The 27,760-nt window shown below is 39.7% G+C and overlaps 1 protein-coding gene across 5 annotated transcripts in view; it reads left to right on the top strand.

Moving 5' to 3' along the window:
- The window catches only part of LOC140205268 (protein kinase C-binding protein NELL1-like), a 1,028,119-nt gene that overhangs the window by 3,026 nt on the left and 997,333 nt on the right, over positions 1 to 27,760 (top strand). For all 5 annotated transcript variants that reach the window (XM_072272741.1, XM_072272739.1, XM_072272737.1 and 2 more), the window contains 2 exons: positions 1,465 to 1,615; positions 25,333 to 25,503. In XM_072272741.1, the coding sequence (XP_072128842.1) occupies positions 1,509 to 1,615; positions 25,333 to 25,503 (278 nt within the window). In that variant the 5' untranslated portion in view covers positions 1,465 to 1,508. The remainder of the gene's footprint in view (positions 1 to 1,464; positions 1,616 to 25,332; positions 25,504 to 27,760) is intronic.

Genomic DNA, 27,760 nt, shown 5'->3' with positions numbered 1-27,760 from the left:
TTGCAATAACTGTCGTCCTGGAATCCAGTTATATTGCTAATTATGCCAGTAGAATTTTAATTAAATAAATTGGACTGATTTTTTTTGAATCTGCGGGGTACACCTGTGTAGTATTTAAATTCAAGACGAGGAAGGAAGAAATGTCCCATAATTAACCATGTGCCTTTTTAGTGCAGTGGGTAGTGCATCAGTTCCATAATCTGGAGGTCGTGGGTTCAGTCCTCGGAGAAGGCATTGCTGCTTCTGCTTTAGTAAGGGTGTGAAAGGTTGCAGGGAGAAGGCAGGAGAATAGGCTCCAGAGGGTTAAAAATCAGCCATGATGAAGTGGTGGTGTAGACATAGCTGGCCGAGAGGCCTAATTCTGCTCCGGTGTCTAATTGTCTAATTGGAGAGCTTCTTCAGTCAGGTATTTAAATAATACACAAATCATGAACTTAATGTTCTTTTATTCACTGATCTCTCCCAGAGTAGGAAAAACAAAATAAAAAGAGACCCAATAATCATCACCTCTTAGCTAATTATATTGAAACAGTAGGTGTAGATTAACACAGTAAGTGTGAAGACAAATATAAATCACTTATTTAATTTTTCCCAACGGGTTATCAGTAATCTAGATTGCAGATATTATTAGCAGATGTGACTGAGCGGATAGATGTCCAAGCCACCTTTCACATGCCCTTGGTTTTCACTGTGATTATTTCATGTCAGACTAAGCCAAGCAAGCATGAGGGACTAGCAGAGAAAGGCTATTTTTGCTTTCTTTGATGTCAGGTGCTGGATATGCAAAACATACTTGGTGATGTACTGTAAAAGATACCTTTTCTTATAAAGACAGTTTGACTTTTTGTGGCTGCAGTGATGACACAATGAGTTAATGGGGTTAGGTTACACTTGCACTGCCTCCGCCCTGTCACAAACGGGTGCTTGACTTGCCATTTTTAAGTGTGTGAATGCAAGTTGCATCAAACAGTTCAAACACAAATAACACAAATAAGGGAATTCTAGATTTTTGCATTCAAATGTTTCTTTCACCAAAATAGCTTTCAATGTGGAACTATTAGTAAACAGACTGTCAAGCCAACCACACACGACATGGGAGAATTATTTGCCTGACAGAATATTTAGTGAAAGACATAAATAATCATTTTTGTATGTGTTCTGTGATGTTCCAGATTAACTGTGAGAGCCAACTCATCAATTCATTTCATTTATGTACTTGCTTTATGGATTTTTGAAAAAGTCTTTGAACTGTTTTATTTGAATTTGAAGTCATTGAGTTTTCATAAATGCACAGATGTGAATGTAGTATTGTAAACAATCAACATGTTGCTACTTCCCAGACTGTGATGGTAAAATAAACACGAAATGAACTTATTGGTGTCTGGGAAAATCAGCACTGGAAATGGTATTGGAAGATTATGTCATATGGGTTCTGTTGTGACTGATTGTGCTTGCTTTTCTCAGATGTGGAGAGACATATAGAGGCACCTCCACACACGACGGAGAAAATGATTCAACTGCTTAGAAATAAAAGCGAGTTCACAGTTGTAGCAACAATCCAGCAAAAGGTTTTAACCTCTGGGGTCATCTTGTCTATCCATGAATCTGATCTCAGGTAGAGTATTGTATACTGTATTTGATGAATTCATAAAATTTAACTGTACAGTAACTGTAAATCTTTGAGGCAAGTCTACTCTTAGTCCATTTTACATAAATTTCAAAAGTCAAATAAAGTGTTTCATATGTGGTTTTAATTTGGCCAGAAGCAGGCTGATTGCAGATATTTGGAATAAAAGCAGAAAGTCCTGGAAACACTCAATGGATCAGTCAGCACCTGTGGAAAGTGAAGCAGGGTTAATATTTCAGATTGAAGGTGTCCTGATTAAGAATCATTAACTTGACACATTAACTCTGTTTCTAATTCCGTAGATACTAACTGCAGAATGTTTCCAGTATTTTCTATTTTTATTTTAGGCTGTTAGAAACTTTGCCAAAAGATTTTTTAGTGATTTTAAAAAAATAAGATTTTTGCAACATCCCATACCTTGCTGAATTGATTCAAAACTTGTTTCTCTGTGAATCTGATAGAAATATAGAACAATAGGGCACTTGTGGAAGAATTATCTTGTGGAAGAGTTTGTGGTGATTATCCATTGACAACTGTAAATTTTGCCATAATTATAGTTATGTATGTATAACCATCAAAGCGTGGCTTTGTTCCATTTTGTGTTTGTATGGTTTCAATGGATAATCTGTTATCCATGACCAGATACTTCATGCTGAAAAGCTCAGATGAAAAATGTATTGCTTGTCAATGCAGAAAAAGAAGATTATTTAAAAAAAAGTAATTGCTCCGAAGTTCCTTATAGGCAATGAAGTAAAGTTAAAGTGTTACAAGATATGGTCCCAAACAAATTGTAAGGTGACAATTGATTAAAAACGTTCTTACCATCAGAGTAGAAGTTTGACTGTTCAAATAATGGTGTTTTTATAGGTGTAGGGTAAATATGCCTAAATTTTACCTGAGGGAAATAACGATTTTATTACTTAGATCCATATTCAGAAAATAAACCAGGATTTCTAAGCTCAGTTGTTCTTCCACCAAAAGCCCTGCACAGTTTTAACCCCAGATGCCTGGTGACCCTCTGTCTTGTTCCTCCGTTACATAGGTGCAAAGTCATTTCAGTATTATTTATAAGTTATAGCTGCTTTGTATTCCCAAAGAATCAAGCCTTGAAAGTTCAATGCCACACATCATCTCTGACAGGACTGATCATTGGTCTGTTCATGTTTTGGCTTCCCATGCATTTCTATGGGGCTTATCATTATGAATATGGATATGAGGTATTCTTTGCTCTCAGCAGGACTTAACATGCAAACTTGGTCTAGGGGGCTATTGCCCACCCAACACAGTAAATTAAACATATAAAATGCATTATTAACAATTGTTGAGGTTGAAATTAGACACAACCAGAGAGTGATAGCTGTGTTCTGAATGCCATGGATTAAAATTGTGTTACTAAAAGATAATTGATTTTGAGATAGGAATTTTGACCTCAATTGCAACTGAATTCTGATGGGTTCAGATTAGCTACCTGTTTTACATCCTGTTCAGAATTGTACAGAGCATAAAAATGGTGAACAATTCTATCCTGATATTTTGCTGTTGGGTAGGTTAAGATAGAGCGTGGAATATTTTGTACTCTTCTGTATCTTTCAATGGAAAATATTGCTGAGTTACTTGGACTGAAATTTCCCAAAAGAACAAGAGTGATGTAGTTAAACCTCCTGATCTACACACGGATACTGTAGCATCCCCACTTTGTCTCAGCACCTGCTTTAGTCACAAAGGAGACAAAATAAATTAGTTTTGAAGGCATTGTTAGATATAAAACAAAGATATTATCAAAACCACTGTCATAAACTACTGTGTAAAATGTTTGAAAAACCCATTCTCAAATGAGAGAAGCACTCTGAAGAATGGAGAGGTTCTGTGATGATAATCCGTGGCCCAAGACCCAAGCTAGATAAGAGTGTTAATCAAGGACAGCGAGGTGGTCCCTGCTAGCAGGAGCACTTTAAGGTGCTCAACTGTGACTTTATCTTGGTCATGTATTTAGACAGGGACGTGAACAGGCGGGGGTTGGAGGGATTTCGACCATGTGCTTACGGATGGGATTATGGTTGGCATAGACAATCTGGGTTGAAGGCTTGTTTCTCTGTTGTACTGTATAATGTTCTATGTATCCACCCAACAGCAAACTGTCTGATCCATCCTTGCCACCAACCCAGACTAGCAAGAAGCTACAAAGGCATATGCCTCTTGACTAAGTGCTAATAACAGAGGGTATCCCTGATGAAATTTATAAATCTTGCCAGAAAGAAATTTTTAGTCAAAAGTTCACAAGTTCAATTGCCATAGCTGGGAAGAGGAGGGCATACTGAGGACTTTGGTAGCCCTGTGATCATTACTGGCTTCAAACAAGGAACCTCTGATTATGACCATTCTGGAGGATTTTCTACAACAGAGAAAGCCACTGCCAGGGTCCTCCTCAACTGCCTCCTTCCAATGGTTGAATTACAATGTGGATTCTAACCATCTTGAGGAAGTGGACATGATCTTCCTGATGCAACAATTTGAGGAGAAATGCAGAGGTAGCACCAGTCATTGTACGTGACCCTTCTCAACCTCACAACTTCTGTCTCAAAGAGCAGGGTCTGTGGAAACACCCTCCTCAAATTTGTTGCCTGCAGTTATTGGCTAATAGAAAGATAGAAATAGAAGCAGAAGTAAATTTTACTGGGGAGAGACAGTATAACACAGAGGTTATTTCAGGACTGTTTTATCCTTGGGGCTGAGGTTTAAAAACAACTATAACACAATTTGATTTATACATTAGCCTATCATAGTAAAGCAAGAAAAGGCACTGCTTCTGAAAGAAAATTTGATTCTGCCATATAAGAATGTATTAAGACAATTGGCCGAAAGTGTTGTCAAAAGTTTAGGCTTTAAGACACATCTTAGTGGAGGAAAGGGATTTGAAAATGTTAATGAAACAAATTCTAAGGCTTTAAACTTTCCCAATAGAAGAATTACAAATGTTAAACAACAGATGCACAGAAAGCCCTCCAGTTGTCTAGAGATTACTGCAGGGCTGGAGGAGGTTACAGATTTAAGGAAGAGTTTGAAAATAAGGGTGGAAGTTTTACAGTTGAGCTGTTTGGAGTTGGCAATGTAAGTTAGTGAACCCAAGGGAGGTGGCTGAATGGATTCAAGCAAGACATGATTGTACTATTTCCTGGCTGTAAGAATTCAATGTGAAATTAGTTTAGATTTAGACCTTGACCCAATTCTTGGAGAATCTTGTCAAGAAGATGTAGTTTTCATTGTTGGATTTGAAGGATGACTGGACGTGTGCAGAGACACGATGCAAAGGGCAGGTGGAATCAAGATGGTCAATGAATATACTTGCTGAAAGGAGAAAAGCAGAAATTATAACAACATGAAAAAGCAGAAGGCTTCTTGCACATTTAGTGACATTACTGATTGGTGACACAAGAGACTTCAAATGCTGCAATCTGGAGCAGCCATCAGTCTGCTTAAGGATGTCAGTGGTTCAAGCAGCATTTGTGAGGGAAAGGAATTGTTGATGTTTCGATCAAAACCCTGCAGCAGGTAGTTGGTAGTTTGTAGCTTGTCTAAGTAGTTTGAGCTTCATATACCTTAGATCCCACACCAACAGGTTCAGGAACAGTTATAACCCTACATCCATCAGGCTCCTAAACTGAAGACGATAACTTCACTTACCTCCATGCTGAACTGACTCTACAAGCTATAGACGCATTTTCAAAAACTCTACAACTCAGTATTATTTATTTCCCTCTTTTAATTTAAATTATTTGCACTGTTTTTCTTCTTTTTCCCATGGGTTGTTGGTCAGTTTTTGTTATGTAAAGTGTTTCATAAATTTTATTTTTTTCCTTTATTTTTCTGTAAATGCCTACAACAAAATGAATCTAAAGGTATTATATGATAACATATACATGCTTTGGTAATACATGTACTTTGAACCCATTTTCATCACATACAGTATTCCTTTGTTAATATTGTGTTACCTTTGGTTAACAATAATCTGTTAAACTAAGAATTTGTATTAACAATTGATTCCAAATCAGTTGCTATTTGCAGAAAAAGTGCTGTGGTTTTACAGCCTTCTGCTGATAGAGGTGTTGCATCGTTATAATCATGAAAAACCTGAGTAGAATTTTAAGAACATGGCCCCTGGCTCTCGACTCCTCAGTTGGCTAAAGTACTTCCCAGCTACCTGCATCATCCATTCCTTTCATTTCCTGAATTTTGCCCTTGTGTATTATAGATCGAACTGCATGGACATACAGCCCATCTGCTTTTCTTTTTTCAGATGCAACTGTGCAAGGCATATGAGAGTTGGAAACACTCTGGAAGTCAGATCTACTGAATCTGATTTCCCATTTTAGAGTTGCAATTATCTCTGTCCAGCCAGGCTGCTCTGGGTTGGCCTGAGAAGCATGCATTAACCGGCCTCTTAGCCTTACATCCGCATTTGCTGGTGTACAGGTGAAGCCCCCTACAACTGACCTTCATTAAGAAGGAAAGACCAGGTTTGGTGTTTTTTTGCTGCTTGACCTATTAACAGTTAGTTCTTTGCTCTAGGGTTTCTATTTGTAATTCTTTCTTCTACCTTGAATTGCAATTTAATTTACAGATAATAAAGATAGTTATAAAGTATTCAGCTTCTATTTTTAATAATTAAAGAAATGTATACTGTATTTAAATGGGGCAGCACGGTAACATAGTGGTCAGCACAATGCTTTACAGTACCAATGACCCAGGTTCAATTCCCACTGTTGCCTGCAAGGAGTTTGTAAATTCTCTCTGTGACCATAGGGGTTTCCTCTGAGTTCTCTGGTTTCCTCCCACAATCCAAAGACATACTGGTTGGTAGGTTACATTGTCATTGTAAATTGTCCCTTGTTTAGGCTAGGATTAAATTGAGGGTTTGCTGGGCAGTGCGGAAGGGCTTATTCTGCACTGTATCTCAATAAACAAAACAAAAAAAAAAAATCCAGTATATTGTTTTAAAACATCTTTGAATTTTGATCTTTTCAGACTGTTGGTGGGGAGGTGAGTTCAAGGTCTTGGGATGAATGGGATCCATGGAGTTCGCAGGGGGTTGTGTTGTGTGTTTTGTATTTCAATAATATTTGAGTAATCTTGTTCATTTAAATAATTGCGGGTTCTATATAAAAATACATTAATTGACTATATCATCACACCAACACATGATACATGTGCACCTTGCTTAAAGTGAAAGACGAAGTTACATCAGTATTTCGGACTTTCCACATTTTATTTGCATTAATTTAATGTTTTGATGTTACAAAACATAACAGGTTGAATCTGATGTATTCCCAGGTTCGTAATGATCCAGCTAGCTCTTTCAGTTATTTGACACCCCTTGTTGCAATGAGAACAAGCGTGGAGCCATTGATTTTCATTCATAAAAATCTTAAGTCAATACAGTTGGTGCAGGAGAAATCTAGTAAATTGATGTAAGGCAGAAAGGTCAGTGAAGAATGAACAATGGGTGAAGTCCTTGGGTTTCAACCTCTCTGGAAGATGGAATTGAGATTGATTTGTTATTGTCACGTACTGTGATTCAGTGAAAAGAATCTTGCATACAGTTCAAGTCATTATACAGTGCATTGAGGTAGAAAGAGATAAAACAATGGAGGGTTGCTATAGGACAATACAAACGTTCAAGAGGATGCAGAGGGGATTTACTAGGATGCTGCTTGGATTGGACAGCGTGTCTTATGAGGGTAGGTTGAATGAGCTAGGGCTTTTCTCTTTGGAGCAGCGAAGGACGAGAGCTGTCTTGATAGAGGTGTACAAACTGATAAGAGGCAGAGATGGGTGTGGCATGGTAGCCTAATGGTCAGCGCACTGCTTTACAGTATTAGCAACCCTGGTTCTATTCCCACTGCGGTCTGTAAGGAGTTTGTATGTTCTCCCTGTGACCACGCGAGTTTCCTCTGGGTGCTCTGGATTCTTCTCACAGTCCAAAGACAATGGTTGGTAGGTTAATTGGTCATTGTAAATTGCCCCATGATTAGGCTAAGATTAAATGGGGGATTGCTGTGTGGCACGGCTCAAAGCGTTGTATCTCACTGAATAAAATGGACTGCCAGAGACATTTTCCAAGGAAGGAAATGACTAATATGAAGGGCATAATTTAATGGTGTTTGGAGGAAAGTATTAGGGAAGATGTTGGAAGTAAGTTTTTTTTTTACACAGAGAGTGGTGGGTGCATGTACCATGCTGCCAGGGTGGTGGTGATAGACACATTAATTAGACACATTTTAGAGACTCCGAGATACACGATGTTGTAACAGAATGCAAAATAAAGTGTAAGAGCTACAGAGAAAGTACAGTGCAGGTAAACAATAAGGTGCTAGATCATAATGAGGTAGATTGTGAGATCAAGAATCCATCTTATTGTACCATGGAACCATTCATAGTCTTATGATAGTAGGGTAGAATCTATCCTAGAGCCTGTTGATGGAAGTTTTCAGGCTTTTGTATCTTGTGCCTGCTGGAAGAGGGGAGAAAAGGGAATGCCTAGGGTGGGTGAGGTCTTTGGTAATGCTGGCTGCTTTACTGAGGAAACAGAGGAGGAAGAGGTGATGTGGGTTTTGTCGAGAAGCCATATTTGTTCCTTTGGAAGCATGTAGGAGAACCTTGGCCCCTCAAAATCAGACTCAGTAACAAAAACATTTGGACTTGAAGAAGGTGACCATGAGACATAGGAGCGGCATGAGATGATTTGGCCCTTTGAGTCTGCTCCTCCATCCCATCATGGCTGATATATTATCCCTCTCAATCCCATTCCCCAGCCTTCTCCCATAACCTTTGATGCCCTTACTAATCAAGAACCTATCAAACACATCTTAAATATACTCAAAGTTGGCTTTCACAGCTATCTGTGGCAATGAATTCCACAGATTCACCACTCTCTTGATAAATAAATCCATCCTCATCTCTGTTCTAAACGAACATCCTTGTATCCTGAGGCAGTGCCCTTTAGGGGGTAAGGGCTTGTAGTACAGAAAAAGCCCTTCAGCCCTCATATTTTCCCATTTCATTAAATGAATTCTGATCTTTTATTCAAGATCCAGTTTCTTTCTACTAACTCCCATCTCCCTTGATTCTCTTGTGTAGAAAACCAGTAACAACAGTTGGTATCAATAAAATGAATTCTTTGTAGTGTCGTCAGATGAGATTGAACCTTGCAAGTACAGTAAATGAAGGGCAAGAATATTTAAACGGTTTGTCTTTCTCTATCTAACCTCTTTCAGGTTGTTGACAGCTATTACAAATTTCCAGTTTGTATTGTTTATTCCTGAGTTTATTGGTGATAGTAAATGTTGAAAATATTCTTTGTATCATCTGTTCTGTGCTGGGTCTGTAGCGTGCAATAAATAATTATGTAATTAACTTGGTATCACTATCTCTTGCAATTTGAACTGAATCTTTTTGAAAGGTGTCCTCCATTCTTCAATAAAAGTAATAATCTGTTTGTTAAATAACTACTGCATCAATTTTGCAGACTATATCCACACTCACTTTGCGTTTGGAGCTTTGATTTCCAACTGTACTAACCTGAGCAGCTAGAAAATTTTGCTTGGCAGTTATCTAATACTACATTCATTTGATATTGCTGTTTGTGTTTCCCAGAGAGACTCTTTCGGCCTATAAGTAGGTAGATTAAAAATATTTAAGTGCAGCAACCACAAATTATTAAAATTAATTGATAGGATACATAATAGTAGAGGCTCTTCGGTCCATAATGTTGTGCTGACCAATATAAACCCATTTCAGGATAAATCTAAACATTTCCTCCTACACAGCCCATAACCTTCCACTTCTTTCATCCCTGTGCCTTTTTGAGCCCTTTAAATGCCTCCAATATATCAGTCTTGACCATCACCCCAAGTAGAGCATTCCAGACACCAACGACTCCGTATTTGTATTAAAAAGAACATGTCTGACCTCTCCCCTAAATCTTCCTTCACTCACCTTAATTGGATGTCCTCTGGTATTAGCCATGGTCATCCAGGGAAAAAGTTGTTGTCTGTCCTATCTATGCCTCTCATAATCTAATACACCTTTGTCAAGTCACCCCTCACACCCTTGTAAACTACGACATTATCCACAATCCTGCAACCATTATGTGAGAAAAGCTGTAGCTTGCTCAACCTTTTCTTATAAGGCATGTTCTCTGAGCCAGGCAACTCCTGATAAATCGCCTCTGCACCCTTTCTAAAGCTAAGAAATCCTTTTTTTAAAAAAAGGCAACCAGAACCAAAAACAGCACTCCAAGTATGGTCTAACGAGAGTTTTATAAGAGCCCCTTGAACTCAATCCCCTGGCTAGTTAAGGCAAATACACCATATGCCTTCTCATGCCACCTTATCAACTTGTGCAGCAACTTTGAGGAGGCTATGGATGTGAACCCCAATGTCCTTGTGATCCTCCACACTGTTAAGAATCGTGTCATTAGCCCTGTACTCTGCCTTGAAGTTTGATCTTCAAAAGAAAAATCACTTCACACTTTTCTGGATTTAACTCTATATCTCACTTTTTCACCCAGTTCTGCATCCTGTCTATATCAAGTTATGAACTGCAACAGCCTTCTCATCTGTTCCCAATGTACACTCCCAAGCTCCTGCCTAATACTATTGTAATAGCCCTCTCCCAGTTAAATACTCTCCCATTCCATCTGCTTTTATCCCTGTTTGTGATGATGCTAAAAGTCAAGGAGTTGAGGTCACCATCTTTGAAATGCTCACCAACAATGTTCTCACTTTCTGTAGCTGTGATATTATCCCTGATTAGCAACTGGTACACCTCACACTTTTACTTCCCACACCCCCATCTTTTACCTTGTTCCTTATCCCTTTTGAAACTTCTAAATTCTGGAACATCATGCAGTAAATCCTACCATTGTGACAGCCAGTTCTCTTTATCTGAGACAGCAGTAAATTAGCAATCATAGATGTAATTAAATCTGACCTTAATCCAACTTTTTTCAGATATTTTCTGTTAGACGAGAAACATAATGAAACTCTGGACATGTGTTTTAATCTTGAGGCCAAGCTGACTGAATTATATTTATTTATTGATCGATTGATTGAAATACAGCACACTGCCCAGCAACCCGTCAGCTTAATCATGGGGAAATTTACAATGACCAATTAACCTACCAACCAGTATGTCTTTGGTCTGTGAGAGGAAACCGGAGTATTCAGTGGAAATGCACACAGTCATGGGAAGAATGTATGAACTCCTCAGACTGTGGTAAAAGGAAGAGAATGTTCATGTCCTTCTGTCAGCTTTCCCTGTAAAACATTCATCAGTATAACTGAGAATATTGCTGGTTATTGCCCACATGGTGATGTTCCTTGCATTAATTTATGCTGAGCACACGAAGACAAAAGGATGGGCTATTCTCATAGGAGAGAATATTAATTTGAATCTCAGAACTACCTTCTGTTCTTTAAGAGTTTTGATTTTGTTGCTTTATCTGAATCTTAACCTCCATTTGACATGGAGAATGGCATACTGGCAGAGCTGGCAGTGTTGCTGCCTCACGGCTCCCTCCGCCTGGGTTTAATCCTTTCTGGTACATACTGTCTGTACATTCTCCTTGTGGCTGTGTGTGTTTCCTCCAGCGCTCCGGTTTTTTCCAGCATCCCAAAGACATGTAGATTGGCTGCTGTAAATTATCCCTTGTGTGTCCATTTGTGGTAAAATCTGCAGGGCAGTTGATGGGAGTGTGGGAAGAATTAAAAATGGGAACAGTGTGAATGTGTGCTAAATGGTCTGTGCAGACTTGACTGGCCGAGGAGCCTGCTACCATGCTATATAACTCAGTGTAATGAAAGGTTCAATTAATAGCATCACTCAGTATGTTCTGCAAATTTATCCATAGAAAATTAATTGGAAATCTTGAAAGGTAGAGGCTATAGCAGAAAAGAAAGAAAGTGTTGCTTGTACAGAAGGCATCTGATGACTTAATTAGATTTCTGAATTGAAATGAATTTGATTCTCTGGATGTGGTATGCATTATATTCATTACACAGATAAGCAGTAAAATTTTCAAGGTACAAGCATTGTCCATAGACAATTCAAGGATAAATAACAAAAGGGAAAGTAAAACAGCAGGCATGGTGGCTATAGAGCAGGGGACATGCATAGAAAATGAAGTACAAGTCCAGAGAATGGGATGGATAACTACTGAAATGGGCTGCAGGATGAAAGAGGAGGAAAGGAGTAACTGAATCATTTTCCTGTATATTAACAATGAGAATCAGCATGTTACAGGGCTTGACTACAGATAGCCAATACAATAGAGTCAGAAATCCTAGCTGGCTGACAATAGGCTGTGCATTTGGATGTAATAGTAGAATAGTTGCCAGAGACCTGACTAATTGGTTTGAAGTTTAAATCCTAATAAATGTTGTCTTTAATACAAATAGATTAATAAATTTGGAATAAGGGTAGTGAAGTTATAAGGTCATTGGAAAAGTGCTGCTTTGTTCGCTAATATCCTTCAGGGAGGGAAATATGGCATTCTTGTCCTGTTAAACCCATAAATACCCCCAAACCTATCTTCTGAAATGGCCAATTTGGTTCATGGAGCAATTAGGGAAGGTCAATGAAGTGTTGCTCTTTGCCAGAGATACCCACATCCCATAGGAAGTATTCATGTAACTTGTGTAGATCTCCATATAGCTGCTGTTTATCAACTGGAGCTGGTGCGTGCTTCTGATGGGATCAAGCACATCTGTTCATTATGATATGCTGGAGGCCTTCGGCGCCTTGAAGGTGCTTTCATAGACGCTCCAGCGCTTGCTATCATTTAAGGCAGTTCTGAAAGTTCTGGAAGTTTTGAAAATACTTGGAAGTGTTTATAGAATGCTGATTGGCAATTGGTTCCCACAGAGGAAACTACCAAGAAAACTCCCCAGAGCTGTCAGTGATCCATTGTTCAGAAGAATAGAGAGAGTGGAATATCTAGATGATTGTCGAATTGTGTAGATTAAATAGATGATTCATAGCAATGCTCTCTGTGTACTAGCAAATGCACACTGATTAATTAACTGCATTTATGGTGTGGAAAGTGTAAATTCATATTTTTGCAGAATTTTTAATTTTAACATTCTGTGGGAAGTTTCGAGTGTGAGGTATGGTCTGATGTGAAAGAATATTGCTGCTGATCGAGCTTGAGAGGAAATATAAGACATTTGATATGGTTGCTTGCTGGTTCTGAGAATGAAAATTTTGCATGGGAAGGTTTACTTTTAAAGTCACGGAGAATATTAATGTTTATTAAATTTGATATTCAAAATTCATCAGCATGCTTGAACTTTTGACTCATGGGATGTGTGCCAGATGCTAGATTTTTAATTACATCAATAAATTATCTTCTAATTATGACTAACTCGTGTACAGTTACAGATGTTGGAAGGATTATGCCTTGCCAAACTTGACACTTCTTTATGTGTACCTTGTCTGCACATACTGCCAAGGAGGCAGGAATAAATAAGAAGCCTCTAAACCCTTTACTCTTTATCAGAGGTAAAAATTCCAGATAATAATTTGTCAGATTGAAAGAAAAGAATTGATTTTCCCAATGAAAAGGATGAGATGAATATCACGCATCAAGTTATGCCGGTTATCTCTGCTTTGGAGCAGGAGACAGAATAAGCCCCTTGGTTCCTTATCCATTCAAGCAATTCAGCACATCTGTTAGAAGCGCCATCAAGGTGAACTTTAAAGCACCTACATCAAGATAACAGACCAAGTCAAAACCACAGAGCATCACATTGTGAGGAAAGATTTATGCCATTCCAATGAGATCTGTCTGACTTTGAAGACTGGAAAGTGGTAGAAAAGAAAGGAGAGGAAGTCCTAAGCACCCATGGCCTCACTCTCTCATCAGCCATTTTCTGTGGCTTGAGAATTCTATTCTTTAGTCAATGTACAAAAACTCTGTCTGATTAGTGGAGCATGCAATCCTCAGCCTACAGGGATCATCAATTGCTTAGATCTTAAAGGCTGCATTTGGTTAGTTCATTCAATATAATGTAATTGCCCACCAGATTGTCTTAATGGCCATTATATCCAAGGCTATTGCCCTTGAACTAAATTTTTAAAAATAGGTCTGGGATTTCCAGTATAGATTTGCTTTACAACTCACGTTCTCTGTATTATTTCTTTATTTGCACAATTTGTCGTCTTATACACATTAATTGTTTGTCAGTCATTGTTTATGGTTTTGATAATTTCAGTTGTATTTCTTTATTTTCCTGTGACTGTTTGCAAAAATAAAATCTCAGGGTAGTATATCATTTATTTGATTAGATTATGAAGACACGCAGTCCTCTTTTATTGTCATTTAGTAATGCATGCATTAAGAAATGATACAATATTTCCTCCGGTGTGATATCACAAAACACAGGACAGACCAAGACTGAAAAAAACTAGCAAAACCACATAATTATAACATATAGTTACAACAGTGCAACAATACCATAACTTGATGAAGAAGTCCATGAGCACAGTAAAAGTTCAAAGTCTCTCAAATGTCCCACATCTCACACAGACGGAAGAAGGAAGAAAAACTCTCCCTGCCATACCTGATCACGGTCCGACTCTGAGTCGTCCGAAAACTTTGAGCTCTGATCAGCTCTCCGACACCGAGTACTGAGCGCCATCTCTATCCGAACGATTCGACCTCCATCTCGGTCACCAACAGCAGGCAAGGCCGGGGATTTTGAGGCCTTCCCTCCGATTCCCGACTGTGCTGTAACGACAGCAGCGAACGAGCATTTCAGAAATTTTTCCAGATGTTCCTTTGTGCTTTCACGTCTGTCTCCATCAAATCAGAATTGTCCACGGCCCCTATTTAACAGATATGATATCACTTTTCACCGGAGGGTTGCGCACGCACAGGCGCACTGCTCTCTCTCTCCTCCCGCCGTATGCTAATATACAAGTACTTTGATAAGTACTTTGAACCTATTTTCACCACATACAATATTCCTTTTGGTTAATATTTTGTTACCTTTTTGGTTAACAATCTGTTGACAAAAAGTTCACAATAACAATTGATACTGAATGAGTTGCTATGAGCTGTAAAAGTTTTAAGGTTTTACAATCTTCTACAGATGGAAAAATTTCATAGTTACACTCCTGAAAAACTTGACTTGAATTTTAAGAACATGGTTGCAGTACTTGGCTCCACGGTTGGCTGAAGTAGTTTCTATCTACCTGCTTCATCCATTCCTAACTCATTACTTCACAGGTTTCAAAGGTACATTTAATGTCAGAGAAATGTATACAATATACATCCTGAAATATTTTTTCTTCACAACCATCCACGAAAATAGAGGAGTGCCCCCAAAAATGAATGACAGTTAAATGTAAGAACCCCAAAGTCCCCCCAGCTCCCCCCCCACGCGTAAGCAGCAGCAAAGCAACAGTCCCCCCTCCCCCACCAGCAAAAAACCATTGGCACCCACCACCGAGCATTCAAGCGTGCAGCAAAGCATCGGCGCAGACACAGATTTGTACCACAAAGGCTACTCGTTCACCTGGTATTCGACATACCACAGGCTCTCTCTCTCCTGAATAAGGGAGAAAGAGGTGTCTCTGTTTCACAGCGAGAGGGGAGACATAACAAACAACTCACTGATTTAGGATGTTAAAAGTCCGCTGTGTCGCTTTTTCCGAGCTCTGTGCCTAAAGATCTCGGGTCTCCTGGCACGCAGCCAGCTGGCTACTTTCGATCTTCTGTCTCCCGCCACACCCAGATTCCTGCAGAGGCACTGACCTTCGGTCCGCCCGTCTCCAGAGCCACGAGATCCCAGAACTCTGAAAGCGAGCTGATCTCTTAGGCTGCCTACTTGGCATATTGAATAACGGCCAGCCGTGAAACCCCGAGAGCGGGTCCCATTCCCGCAAAGAACCAAAGTCAGGGTGTAACTCCAGATCAGGGTCTTCAAAAGAACCCTGAAGGGGAAAAATAGAGATATTAAGGATAGGAATAGAGCAGTTTCCAAAGAAGCAAGCAAAGGAATTGCCGTTAGGCGCCATTGGCCTCTCCTAAGCTTTGAGTTTGACTTTACTCTCTATCTATTTGTGTACATTTCTTGATGAGGGGAGTTTTGAGCTGCTTCTTAGAACAATATGTCTGTGAACTATGAATGTTGAGTTCTGGATCCACTTGAATACTTGATGGGATAAATATTCTACTGTCTTAAATAAAATGAAGATCACAAACAAGAGAAAATCTGCAGATGCTGCAAATCCAAGCAACACACACACACAAGATGTAGAGGAAATTGGCAGGCCTGGCAGCATCTGTGGAAAAGAGTAAACAGTCAATGTTTCGGGCCGAGGACTTTCATTAGGACTGGAGAAAAAAGATGAGAAATCAGAGGAAGAAGGAGGAAGAGGTACAAGATAGCAGGTGAGAGGTGAAACTGGGAGTGGTGAAGTAGAGAGCTGGGAAGTCAATTGGTGAAAGAGATAATGGGCTGTAGAAGGGGGTGGGATCTGATAGGAGAGGACTGAAGGCCATGGAAGAAGTGGGAGGAGCATCAGAGGGAGGTGATGGGTAGGTAAGGAAGTAGGGTGAGAGGGGGACATGAGAATGGTGAAGGAGAGGGCAGGAGCCAGTTCCCAGAAATTCAAGAAATTGATGTTCATGCTATCAGGTTGGAGGCTGGATCATATATCAGATGGAATATAAGGTGTTGCTCCTCTAAGCTGAGTGTGGCCTCATCACGACGGGTGAGTAGGCCATAGACTGACGTATTGGAATGGGAGTAGATTTAAAATAGGTGGCCACCGGGAAATCCTGCTTTTTCTTGTTGATGGAGCATAGGTGCTCAGCGAAGCAGGAGGCCACACCAGAAGCTCCGGATACAGTAGGTAACCCCAAAAGCCTCACAGCTGAAGTGTGTCGCCTCACCTGGAAGGACTGGTGGAGGCCCTGAATGGTAGTGAGGGAGATGTAGGGGTAGGTGTAGTCCACTTGCAAGGATAAGTACCAGGAGGGAGATCAATGGGGAGGAATGAGTGATCCCTGCAAAAGTGCAGAGGAGGAGAGGGGAAGATGTGCTTAGGTTTGGGATCCCATTGGAGATGGTGGAAGTTACAGAGAATTATGTGCTGGACACAGAGGCTGCTGGGGTGTTGGGTGAGGACAAGGGTAACCTTATCCCTGGTGGTGTGGTGGGAGGATGGGGTTAGGGCGGACATATGAGAAATAGAAGGGATACGGGTGAGGGCAGTGTTGATGGTGGAGGAAGGGAATCCCCTTTCTTTGAAGAAGGAGGACATCTCCTTAGTTCTGGACTGAAAAGCCTTGTGAGAAGGGGTTGGCAGTTTTACAAGTAATAGAGTGGGGAGAGGTACAGTCCAGGTAGCAGAGAGAATCAGTGGGTTTATAAAAGATATCAGGAGATAAGCTGTCTCCAGAGATAGAAAGAGAGATTGAGAAAGGGGAGAGAGGTGTTGGAAATGGTCCAGGTAAATGTGAGGGCATGGTGGAGGTTGGAGGCAAAGCTGATGACATCAATGAGCTCCGCCTGGGTACAGGAAGCAGCACCAATGCAGTAATTGATGTAGCATAGGAAAACTTTGGGAGAGATACCAGTGTAGGCTTGGAACACAGAATGTTCCACGTAGCTGACAAACAGACAGACGTAGCTGACAAACAGATAGGCGTAGCTGGGACCCATGGGAGTGACAATGGCTACACCTTTTGTTTGAACGAAGTGGGAGGAGCTGAAGGAGAAATTATTGAGAGTGAGGACCAGTTCTGTTAGATGGAGGAGAGTGGCAGTGGAGGAGATTTGGTTGGATTAGTGTCCAGAAAGAAATGGAGAGCTTCGAGGCTTTCCTGATGGGGGAAGGAGGTGTATAGAGACTGGACATCCATAGTGAAAATAAGATGCTCAGAGTCAGGGAACTTGAAATCATTGAAAAGATCAAGAGCATGTGAAGTGTCACAAATGGAGGTAGGAAGGGGCTGAGATGAAGATCAGTTGGGTTTTATAAGTGGTCACTGAACAACATTGAAGACACAGAAGGCTGCAAATGGTATCTGAAACAACATACAAATGCTGGAGGAACTCAATGTGTCATGCAGCATCTTTAGGGGGAAATGGACTGTTGATGTTTCTGTTCAGGTTCTCAACAGAATGATGGAGGAGGAGATAGCCAGTATAAAGAGGCAAGGGGAAGGGGAGGAACGAGAAGGCAAGAGTGCTCAGAATACATGTATGTCCCTTTACAGCAGAGATGAGGAGGAATTTCATTAGCCAGAGGGTGGAGCCATGTACTTGAAGGCATGAGAGATTCTGCAGATTCTGAGAATCTTGAGTAACACACACAAAATACTGGAATAACTGACCAACTGAGTCCAGCAGCTAAAATGAACCAAACAGCAGTAGTTGATTCAGTGGGTTTATTCCACCCCATGGATGCTGTCTGATCTGTTGAGTTCATCTGTCATTCTGTGTGTGTTCTTGAAAGCTCTTGGCTTTTCAGGCAACAGCTTTGTAGCTGGAAATGGGATTTGAGCTAGATCTTTTTTGACCAATACAGACACAGCAGGCCAAATGGCGTGCTTTAGTATGCTGTATTTTCTATAACTTAGTGACCTAACCAATTAAATTCATTTTGATGTTTACAGGATAGTACAGAGGGCAGAACCTTAGACTACAAGAACATCCCTTTAGAACAGAGATGAGAAAGAATTTCCTTAGCTAGAGTGTGGTGAATCTGCGGAACTCATTGCCACAGGCAGCTGTGGAGGCCAAGCCATTGACTGTACTTAAAGTGGAGTTTGATAGGTTTTTGATTAGGCAGGATGCCAAAACTTATGGGAGGAAGGCAGGGCAATAGGATTAAGATGGATAATAAATTAGTAATGTTGGAATAGCGGAGCAGACTTGATGGCTGAATATCCGAATTCTGCCCCTCTGTCTTCTGGCCTTAAGAACAAGTAAACGATTGGTGGATGGATGAGGGAAACGTGGAGATAGCAAAAAAGGTTAGAAGGTGAGTGGTGGTGGTAAGTAAATTGGTAACTGGAAATTGCCCTGTGATTAAGCTAGGATTAAATCGGGGGTGGGGGGGAGGGGAGTGGGGTTGTTGCTGGGCAACGTGGCTTGAGGGGCCAGAAGGGCCCCTTCCATGTTGTAGCTCAATAAAATAAAAATCAAGATTGAGTTAAATCTTGCTGACTACGTCTACAGGAAAAAGGATCTCAGGGTTGTATGTGAGGATTATAAATTTCACTTTGAATGTTGAACTTTAAAATCTTAGTTTTGAGCCATCCCAGTTCATAATAGAGGAAGATCTTCATAGAGTGGATTTTAATGTACTGTAGACATCGGGAATGTGCTGGTCTGTTTCTGAATTATTTTAATCCATGTGGTAAGGAGATAATTTACACAGTAGAATGAAATTCATCTTCAGGTGGATGATGTTTGGTAAAATAACCCTTGTTTGTTTGCTTCTACAATTCAATTAAATCACCTTCACGGTAGAGAGTGCTTATTGTCACCAATCTAAAGATGAATTTATAATCTTGTAGTTTATTCTTCTCTACTCTTCTGCATTCAGCAAAACTGGAATAAATTCTGAAATATGTTTATGTTCTGTGTCACCATTCTCTAAGTTATTTTGTATCATTGGCAGGACTCGTTATCCTTGAGTAGATAATGATAGACATCTTCCTTGAAATGGAACAGCAATTCATATTATTCTGATAGTTGGGTACTGGAGGATTTTGATCAAAAGATAGCAAAGTAATAATGGCATATGGGAGCACTATATGCTCTGAGGAAGAACTTGGAGGTGATGGTATTTTTCATGGATTTACTTTTCCCTTGTGGATGGAGATTGTACAATTTGACTGTTCCTTCAGCTAGAAATCCCCATATTGTGGGATGGAGATAATAGGTGTTATTCTATCGATGGGATGACAATCATGCAGGCTGCCTTGCCATCAATGGTGGCTTGAGATCTTTCATGTCTATTTCTCTAAGCCAGTCAATAAATTATATCTTGTTATCCCAGTATGTGTCTGATAAAAGCTTTGAAATTTTAATAGGTGTGACCCTCAGGCTCGGCCAGCACGTGTTCGTCTGGGAGAAGACAACTTCTGGCCCCGCCAACCTGAGAAATCTCGTTTGTGTGGATGCTGCGTGATGTGTTGTCTGGTTACAAATCCACATTGCAAAATGTCCAACAGTACACCATATGCAAATAAATGATTGAACTTTATAAATCTTAATCTGGATATAGGGTTAGTAAAGAAAATAAAAAGTGAAAGGGCCCATTTTATGGAAAAAGTCAAAAATTCACATTGGAGCTCACTGCTATGGCTATGCATCAACCATCGACCTCGTCTGAGTGTCACCGAACTTCGGTCCCTCGCTTCCAGTCCACTCTGTCTGGTGGTCTACCAGCTCTCTCCACACGCGTCTTCCTCCTCCTTCTCTCGCTGACAAAAGACCGCGAAAATCTCTCTTCACAAGAATGAACAACATCTTTTCCATGGGATAACATACATGCCAAAGCCCTGTTATCTCTAGTCGTAACCCAAACATTGCTGCTACAGATATACCATTACATTAGCAGTGAAACATTGCAGAGGGGCCATTACATTAACAGTGAAACCTTACAGTGTGTTACATAGGTAAAAATCTTCTGTAGAAGAAACTGTCTCTTTGTGTTTAGTCATTGGTCCCAGGGCATAGATAATAAGAGTTGGGAAACAATAACGAAAATATGTATCAAAAGGGTTTTTTTAAAATTGGCAACCTATGAACTCCCTTTCAAGAAAGAACTCGACAGTTCATGTTTTCAATATTGTCTGTCTGCCTATTAACCTATCTCTCTTTGTGTGTAGCCTTTCATGATAATAAGTTTATTTTGAACTTTGATTTGCCAATGACAATTATCATGAACAGCTGCATTTGGACCTTGGATTGAGGGAAGGGTAAAGCAGTTGGATTGAGGATGCTCCTGCAGAGATGTCCTAAAGTAGAGATTATTGACTTCCAACAGACAGCAACGGCTGCCATCTTCACAAGACTCCCAGTACCTGGAGATTCCCCTCTGATTCCCGCTAATTTCAGTTTGATGCATTTTCCTTGTGCTCTATTAATTGCTACTTTGGTGTCAAAGGCAAGGGCAGTAATTTTCACACCTCTGGACTTCATATCATGCATATGGCTGAATCAAGGTTGTCACAAAAATCTGGAATTCAGTGGCCTTGGAAGAATGCAAACCATTTATTAGTGAGTCTGCTGTTGGGACTTGGGAATTGGAGTTAGTTTATTACTGTCATATGCACTGAGGTACAGTGAAAGGCTGGTCTTGCAGACTGTTCATACTGATCAATTTATTACTGAGTGCATTGATATAGTGTATGGTAAAACAGTAATGGATTGTAGCAAAAGGTAAGTCAGTAACATGTTGCAGAATAAAGTGCAACAGCTACAGAGAAAGTGCAGTGCAGACAGACAATAAGGTGTAAAATCATAACGAGGCAATTATGAGGTCAAGAATCCTTCCTAATGTACTAGCGAGCAAATCAATAGCCTTGTAACAGCAGAGGAGAAGCTGTTCTTGAGCCTGGTGGTATGTGCTTTCAGGCTTTTGTATCTTCTGCCCATTGGGAGAGGAGAAGAAAGAAAGCCTGGGGATGAGATCTTTGATTAAGCTTGCTGCTTTACTGATGCATTGAGAACTAGGGGAGGCTAGTTTCCATGATGTGCTGAGTTGTGTCCAGAACACTCTGTAGTTTCTTGTGAACATTGGTAAAGCAGTTGTCATACTGAGCTGTGGTGCCTCTAGATAGGATCCTTCTGCCGGTGCATCAATAAAACCAATGGGGGTCGATGGGGATGTGTCAAATATCTTTAGCCTCCTGAGGGAGTAGAGGTGTTGGTGAGTTTTCTCGGCTGTCTCATCTTCATGGTTAAATCAGGAAAGATTATTGGTGATGTCCACTCCGTGGAACTTGAAGACCTCAACCTCAATCACTCATCAAATTCCAGCCATTGCCAAGCAGCTGATCCTCGACTGGTGGATTTGAGGGCTCTAGGGAACTGGCATAGAAGAGAGGCTGAAGTCTGGGGCAGAGTCACTATCAACACATTGAATACGAGGCTTGAGGTGCTATGTTTTGCACTTCTATTTTCTTCTGTTTTGATGAGACAGCAAAGTAGGTATTTATTGATTGATTCCCAGAAAGTGAATAAATCATGTTGACTGCAGGTTGATAATACCTTTCTCCTCATGTAAAATAACCCCTTGTTCATTAGGCTAAGAGGGAAATGGTTATCCGAGTATTGCTTCACGTAGAATTGATACATACTGGTGAATGCTGTAGCTGGTTACTGCCAGGTCTGCTTTGGAGATAACATGAAAAACCTAATTAAGAGCAGCTTTTTAGACAAGTGTCAGACTTCCTACAGAAAACACTTTCGGAGTCATCACAAACGTGAATGCAGCACTAAGTAGATAAATGTATTATTATTTTATTACAACATAACAATTTTGTTTTGAAAAATTAACACAATAAAAACCCTCACTTATTTTCCATATTAATTCTGAATGGTTTCACTCACCAGCAGTTGTTAATCAGTTACTTTTACAATCCTTCTCAATTTATTGTTTTTTGTACATTCAATTAAATAGTAACCTAATTTCTCATAGTTTAAACATTGTTGGGACTTGTCAGTGTTCGTTAATTGACAGTGATTGAATTAACATGATAAAAGTGCGGCACAAAATTTCAGCATGAATCATGTTATGCTGTTATGAGGCAGATAAAGTGCAAGATTTTTTTTCTTTATATGTAAATGAACTCCAGTCAGAATTATTCACGAATCATCTAAAATCTGCCGGATAGTTCCTATGTTCTGCAGCTACTCAAGTGGTCTCTGTGGGAAAGCCTACATAAACAAATAAGACAAATTGTGTGTGTTTACAAATTCATATCTAGTGTGGAATTGTGAGTTACAGTTGGCATTACATTTGCTGTAACATACTGAGTTCTAAATGGGCATCTCTGTATAAATTGTACAGTTTGTGTGTTTGCTATATTATTGCTTTGACTATAGGCTGCATCAGTAGTCACTTGTAGTGAGAGCCAAGTTGTAAAATTCCCAATACTGCATTTCACAGGAACACATGACTCAGTAGATATATATATTTTATTTTCAGTTTGCGCTTCATATTATCTTTGCCCTACTTTTCCCTTTTAAATTATTGAGTTTGCTTTCATTTTTGACTGTAAATTTTAAATTACTTCCTGCGTTCTGTGTGTAAAAGTTTAATCGTTTCTTTTTCTTGCATAGCTTTTAGGTTTAGCTTTTCTTCTCTGTCTGACTTAAATTTTCTCTCCAGTGAGCTTTGCCATGTGGCGAGATACTGGTCCAGTTAGCATCACTGCTGGCAAAGCTGATCTTATCATCACTGTTCTTGGAGCAAGGCTGCAGAGTTCAAACACAAAAGAATACATTTGGACAATAATCCAGAGGAAATGAGTTTGCAATAAAGTAAGAGCATGACAGAATGTCAAGCAAAATACACAATGATTGCAAAAAATGAAGAAAATGGGCCTGAGATCTTCTGACTGGAATAGGAGATAGTGAAGAAAGACAGGAAGGCATTTCCAGTTAATATAGGGACAGGTATATAATGCATAATTAATTTTTTGCTCCATTAATACAGGGCAAATAATGATTCAGTGACACAAGTTCAAATCCCATCGTCGGATATTTAATTATTAGTTGCATACATTTGGAAATTATAGACTTGAATCAGTATACAGTAGGTGACCATAAAACAAAAACATTGTTATTAAGCATGCCCTTACAAATGCCCTTTCCTGAAAGTGCTCTGCTGGTTAGTAGGTTAACTGGTTATTGTAAATTGTCCTGTGATTAGGCTAGTGTTAAATTGGTGGATTGTTGGGCTGTGTGGCTCATTGGGTCAGAAGGGCCTGTTCTGTACTGTATCTCTAAATAAATAGTAAATAACTTGAAGAAAACCAGATCCACAGCAATACAGTAATGGTTAATTACCTCATGAAATGATCAAGGAAGTTGATTAGTCATAGTTCACCATCTATACCAAAGGCACGACTGATTGTGTCAGTGGGACAATGTTTCATAGGTGGCAATAAGTATTCTTATGCAAATGTAGTTAGCAGCTTGAGGACAAATATGACACAGAGGTTGCAGGCAATCTGGTTTTGTCTCGGAGATTGATGCAGTCAGTGATGATGGATTGAATTTTTTAAGAAGGGCTGAAGACAATGGCTGTGGATTGGAGATGGTAAAGATTAATACCCATCAAATAATAGGAATTCATTAACTTTACCATATTTGGCTAGAGCAGATGAAGGCATCTAGTTTACTAGTTAAGTATAGTACTAATTACACTAGACTTCACTTTCATGCTGGAAGTACATGTTCATCATATTTTCAGTTCTTCTGTGACATGACGATTTAGGCCAAGGTCAGCATGCTTTTCTTAAGGGTAATCTTGCCTGACAAGTTATTAGGTATATTCAAAGTGGAGGTTAATAGGTGCTTGATTAGTAAGGATGGAAAAGGTTATGGGGAGAAAGCAAAAGAATGGGGTTAAAAGGGATGATTGAATGGGGGAAGCAGACTCAATAGGTTGATTGGCCTAATTATGGTCCTTTTAAATATACAGTATTTCTGTTTTTACACATTTAAAAAAATTATTCAATATATGTAATTGATTTACTTGTTTGTTTATTATGTTTTATTTTATATATATATATATATTTTTTTCTCTCTGCTGGATTATGTATTGCATTGAACTGCTGCTGCTAAGTTAACAAATTTCACATCACTTGCCGGTGATAATAAACCTGATTCTGATTCCGGTCTTCATTTGCAGCCTGATTCGAATAACTTGATTCTGTTTATTCCCGTTGTTAGAGTTCTTTTAAACTTGAGAATACACAAGTTGGGTCCCTTTCAAAACCAACAAAAATAAAACTGAAGTTTTATTGGGGAATTCAATATGTACTTCTGTTGTATATTTTAAAAAATGACACTAAGTTTTAATGAGGTATCTTTTCTGCTTCTTAAGGATAACATGGTGGCTGAGCTGTAAAATGACACTCGGTCTGGTTGAAAGGACTTGCAGATTGGTTGAGTGGTTTTATTTGCTGTAGGGAAAGAAAGATCAGAGGAGTTGCCTGAAGTTAGTTTCAGAACAAGAATGCCAGTGCTGTTTTCGTGAGAAACTAGTAGCATTTACAAGTAGAAGAAAGTGAACCTAGTATTATGTATAAATGATAGCGCAGTGGTTAGTGCTCCGCTATTAAAGCTGAGGGTGTTCCGGAGTTCAGAGTTCAATTCTGGCATCATTCTGTAAAGAGTCTCTGAGTCTCGAAATATAACGGCTCTGGTTTCCTCCCTCAGTCCAAAGACGTACTGAGCAGATAAGTTATCCTATGATTAGGTTAGGGTAAAATTGGGGTTGCTAGGGTGGCATGGTTCAAAGGACTGGAAGGGCCTACTTGTTGCTGTATCACTAAGCAAATAAACATTATTAATATTAAAGCATCACAGATATAATGCATTTATTAAAATTCTGCTAATGCTGAATGTTGCTGCTAAATACCTTCTCCTTGTTGCTTGTACTAAATGCAGGTATTTTGAATTGGAGAGCAGCGGTCAAAGGGATGAGATAAGATATCATTACTGTTTCAATGGTAAACCTCGCACAGAAGTATTACCATATCGACTGGCTGATGGACAGTGGCACCGAATTGCACTCTCAATTAGTGCTTCTCATCTCTTACTCCACGTGGATTGCAATAGGTAAGACTTAGAATATGACAATTACAGTATGGGGGTACATAATTTGCACAGTGCAAGGAACTCTTGATACCCAAACCTGCGGTCTGCATTCTGTCCAGAATTATGTTACTTGAGTTTAATCTTTAATTATCTTGAGTTTCAAACCATGTGACTTTGAGAAAATAATTCACCATTGATACAAGAAGGCTGATTAATTGAATCAATGATAGGTATTGAAATTAATAATAGGTGAAGGAAGAGAAGTGAAAACATTAAGAAATATGAAAATGAATTGCCCTTGAGCTCAAAAGAGTTACCAAGAAATTAATGAAATCAGAGGCTGGATAGAACTTTCTCACACAACCCAACAGACTCATTAGAGGTACCCACTAAGAATGAATCTCCAAGCTTGTGCTTTTTAGTTTGCTTTGTTTTAGACAACATGTATGTTCACTTAAAGGGTTTGCACACAAACCCATCATTTGTAGTTATGGGCAACCAATAATTTCCTGAAGCAACTAATATGGGCAGCAATTCAGAACATGGAATATGGAAGAGTCTAGCAAGGGAACACAATGTTGTGCCAGATTTATTAAACTATTAAAAGTTGACCAAACTAGTCCCTTCTACCTACACAAGCGCATTGTCCATTCTCTGTATTTCATGCACCCATCCAAGAGCCTCTTAAACACCTGTCCTATCAGCCTCTATCATCAACCCTGGAAATATATTCCAGGCACCCATTATTCTCTGTGTGAAAATAAATTGCCCTGCACACCTCCTTTGAACCTATATGCTAGAAAAAGATGCTGGCTATTTACTCTCTGTCCCTTATAATATTGCAAACCTCTACCAGGCCTCCTCTCAGTCTCCACCACTCCAGAGAAATCAACCCGAGTTTGTCCAACCCCCTCATAGCACATGCCTTCTAGTGCAGGCAGCATCCTGGCAAAACTCAGCTGCGCCTTTCAAAAGCTTCTACATCCTTCTTATAATGATAACTGAATTGTATTATTAAATATGAAATAAGGAATCTCAGGGTCAGTGTTTAGTTCTCAGATAGGCACATGATTATGCAAAGAACGTAGGAACCTAGGCAATGTGCAGATGGAAGGGATTGGGTTAATTAGATGTCATTACCTTAACTAGTTTCACATAACATCATGGGGATCCTGTGTTGTATTGTTCTATGTTCTATGCAAGGTTTGTTTTCCTCAGAGAGTGGAAGGTGTCTGGATGGGGGAAACAGATTTGAATACAATACTCTAGATGCTGCCTATCTGGAATTTTATAAAGCTGCAACAGAACTTGCTAACTCTTGAACTCATTCATTGGCTTATAAAGGCAAGCTTGTCATATGACTTTGTCACGAACCCCGTGACGGGAATAAAGAACTGGCAGAGATGGAAAACACTTTGGAGTCCAGTGTTGCTATAAACTAATAATATTTATTAGTAACTACGCAATACAGTAATATAAATGTAGATAAATCAAACAGGTTAGCAATGATTATATATAAGTAAGTGTGGAATACATATGTATGAAAAACCAAGCTTTCAGTTTAGGGGTAAAAAGATACAGTCTTACGATGATGAGTAAAGTTCAGTTCAGTTTGTGGTATTGAGTAGTGATAGAGAGAGAGAGGGGGAGAGTTTTGAGTCTTCAGTTGAGCTGACGCTGTCAACCTTCTCATTGTCCTTCGAAACCCTTTAAAAGTCACCGACTGTGACTTTAACAAAGGGGACCGGTTTTCTGTGGTGGAGCTATACCCCAGGCGAGGGTAGACACATGGACAACTCCCCACCAGTCAACCCTTTTCCTCTTCCCACTGCAAGAGTGATGGATCGATCCGCCTGATGGATCCTCCAAAACCCACTTTTTCTGCGGGCACAACAATGCTCATTCAGTGTCCAAACGTGTCTGAAGTCTGTATCATCTGACCTCCTATTTTATCTCACCGTACTGAGTACCACTTGTCATTTAAATAATCCCTCCTTCCTCTCTGTGTGAAAGAAATGCAAGCAGGCTAAAATCCTTGAAGAAAGTGTCAACAACCTGCCTTTGGTCACCATAACAACTTTCAAGCTGCTCGGTGCCATCTCTCTCCAATTCAGCAGACATCCAAAAGCTAACCAGTTCTTAAAGTGACAGTCCAACAGTTAGTCTTCATCCCCTCGCCCTCGCCCTCTCTCCAAAAGCACAGTTAATAGGGGTACTTCAGGATCTCCTCACACTCCCCTTTCTCAGAGAAAAAAAAATTGACAAAGACGATTTATTT

This window comes from Mobula birostris, chromosome 11, assembly GCF_030028105.1.
Source record: "Mobula birostris isolate sMobBir1 chromosome 11, sMobBir1.hap1, whole genome shotgun sequence".
Lineage (NCBI taxonomy): Eukaryota > Metazoa > Chordata > Chondrichthyes > Myliobatiformes > Myliobatidae > Mobula > Mobula birostris.
This window is presented reverse-complemented; position numbering and strand designations above follow the sequence as displayed.